A 2,903-nucleotide genomic window follows, 5' to 3' on the forward strand; every position below is an offset into this window, starting at 1 on the left:
CACTGTTTCGGATGAAAAAAGAAGCAGATTAAGCCGGGTTTAAGGGCACGCGAACGGGACTTATACCCGGATGAAGAAGAAACGTCTTCGATTGCAAAGCTGTGACCCCAAGTGTCCTTATTTATCAGGTATGCAGTATTCATCGGGTATTTATTATCTGACCAATACCTGACTGATATGAAAAAAAACAAGAATCTATATCAAGACAGTTAACAAGAATGAATTCTTGGTAGCCAGAAAGAAAACGTTCCCACGATAACCGTGCTTATCCATTACTCCCATGCCCCGCCCCGACCCGGCCTCAAAAGACGACAACCGCTTCCCGTGCTCGGCTGCCCCCGCGCGGCGAGAATCCCCACACGGCCAGCCCCACCCCACAGCCACGGGAGGCCAATATGGCCGCTTCATCCAGATCCAGGCCGAGGCCGCTCTCCAAGCTCTCTTCCCCTTCCCACCTCGTTCCCCTCGACCTCTCCACATCCTGGTGCTGCACGCCTCACGGTCTCGGCGGCCACGCCCAATCTTCCTCCTCCTCCGCCTCGCACTCGCACCCCTCCTCCCCGGCACGCACCGCCGCGCACCCCATGGACCCGCCGCCCGCCAGCTCCTCCGCGGCCTCCTACGCCACGCCGCCCCAGCCCTCCTACGCGCCGTCCTACCCCTCCAGCTACACCAAGTTCAACTCCGCGCTCAACGCGGGGCTGCTCAACCCGATGTCCCCGCCGCCGCTGCCGCTCGACAAGACGCGCTCCAGCCCCACCCTCTTCGACATGATGGCCAACGAGCAGGACTACCACCCCCGCACCGCCGCGGGCGTCTACTCCATCCCCACCCCGCACCAGCCGCACCAGCTCCAGCCCGCGCGCTCCATGGACAGGCAGATGCTGCTCCAGGACCGCATCGCCGACCTCATCGGCAGCTGTAGCCCCGGGAACCAGTTCAACGACGCCGACTCCTCCGACGTCCGCCTCACCCTCAGCTCCAAGGACGGCCTCTCCGTCACGCTCTGCGTCCACCGCCACATACTCGTCGCGCACAGCAGGTTCTTCGCCGCCAAGCTGTCCGACCGCTGGTCCAAGCAGCAGCGGACGCTGCCGCACATCGTCGAGATCTCCGACTGCGACGACGTCGAGGTGTACGCCGAGACGCTGCGCCTCATGTACTGCAAGGATCTCCGCCGGAGGCTCATGCGGGAGGACGTCAACAAGGTCCTCGGCATTCTAAAGGTACCACGGCCTTCTCTGCCGTCTCATGCTTGCTGATTCCGCGGAACGATTTTCCATTTTGGCACACTGATTTATTTATCTGTTCCTTCTCCAGGTGTCCGCAGCCATTGTATTCGATGCCGGGGTGCTGTCTTGCTTGGAGTACTTGGAGGCTGCGCCTTGGGCTGAGGATGATGATGAGAAGGTGGCTGCATTGTTGACGCAGCTGCACCTTGAGAACTCAGGGGCTGGGGAGGTGCTTAAGAGGGTGTCACTGGAGTTGGCCCCTTCGGCTGTGGTTGAAGAGGCAGAGGTAGGAGGCAGTTGCAACGGTGGCAATTCCAGTGGTGGCGAGGAGGTGTTACTGCGGCTCCTGCAGGTTGTCCTGCAAGGGAAGGACGAAAAGGCAAGGAGGGAGATGAAGGGGCTAGTTTCCAAAATGCTCCGGGAGAACAACACATCCCGTGGCGGAGCAATTGGTGGCGACCTTCGCAAGGAATCGCTCTATTCTGCGTGCAATGGGTGCTTGTCCTTGCTGTGTGAGCAATTTGTGAGGGCTTCAGAGGGTGATCACTCAGAGGTGGCGCAGATTGCTAGGCAGGCTGACAACCTGCATTGGATGCTTGACATCCTTGTTGAGCGCCAGATCGCGGAGGAGTTCTTGAGGACATGGGCAATGCAGACCGAGTTAGCAGCGATGCATTGTAAAGTGCCAGCGATACACCGCTACGAAGTGAGCCGAGTGACGGCAAGACTCTTTGTTGGGGTTGGCAAGGGGCAGATCTTGGTGTCCAAGGAGGCCCGATGCCAGCTCTTGAGCACCTGGCTAGAGCCCTTCTATGAGGACTTTGGATGGATGCGGCGAGCATGCAAGGGGCTTGATCGGCATTTGATCGAGGATGGGCTGGCAAACACAATCCTGACACTGCCTCTTGCAACTCAGCAGGAGATTCTTCTGGCATGGTTTAATCGCTTCCTCAACTCTGGGGAGGATTGCCCAAACATTCAGAGAGGGTTTGAGGTGTGGTGGCGGCGTGCGTTCTGGAAAAGGAACTCTGAACCAGAACAGCCATCCCGTTTGAGGATTACTGCAATCTGTGAGAACTCTTGATGATGACGATTCATATTCGACATGGAATGTGGTGGATGTTATGATATAAATATTTATTTTCTGTGATATGTAGTAGTGTCTAACTGTTTCTCAGGTTTTTTTTTGTTATGTTTGTTTAGGCAGTTAGTCAATTACACATGTTATCTAGATTCTCTTTTGACGCAATGTATACCAGATCCAGTGTACTACTATGCCGCAACCATTTTGATTCGAAGTGAAGTAGAGTGACTATTTGTGGTTTGCCATATACCATAAGCAAACAATGGAAGGATTCAAACACTTCTGGGGTGTGGAAATGGTTCTCCCTGACAAAGGATAAGTTTGATTTTTTTTTCTAGACCATTTAAGCTTTCCTGTTCCTGTTTTGTTGTTTTGTCTCATAATGTCATCTGGTTGGGTGGTGTCTTACATCTCATTTCTTACATGTGTCCAGTTTCTTAACTTGTTTGCGTGAGCTTGGCTTGTAGCCCAGGGGCCATGGTTCACTCATGCCCTTTTGGCCTCTTCACTGCCTCCTTTTCTAATCACTAAACAAGCTGGCATATCATGTGAGAATGTTGCTGTGCCAAATCCCAAAATTGGAGGGA

The 2,903-nt window shown here is 54.6% G+C and overlaps 1 protein-coding gene across 1 annotated transcript; it reads left to right on the top strand.

Moving 5' to 3' along the window:
- The first annotated feature begins 367 nt into the window (after positions 1-367).
- LOC136493530 (BTB/POZ domain-containing protein At1g63850-like) lies at positions 368-2,588 on the top strand. The gene is made up of 2 exons (XM_066489629.1): positions 368-1,226; positions 1,321-2,588. The coding sequence occupies exons 1-2, from the start codon at positions 396-398 to the stop codon at positions 2,314-2,316; spliced, it is 1,827 nt and encodes a 608-aa protein (XP_066345726.1). The 5' UTR covers positions 368-395; the 3' UTR covers positions 2,317-2,588.
- The last annotated feature ends 315 nt before the right edge of the window (positions 2,589-2,903 follow it).

This window comes from Miscanthus floridulus, chromosome 11, assembly GCF_019320115.1.
Source record: "Miscanthus floridulus cultivar M001 chromosome 11, ASM1932011v1, whole genome shotgun sequence".
Taxonomy (NCBI): Eukaryota; Viridiplantae; Streptophyta; class Magnoliopsida; order Poales; family Poaceae; genus Miscanthus; species Miscanthus floridulus.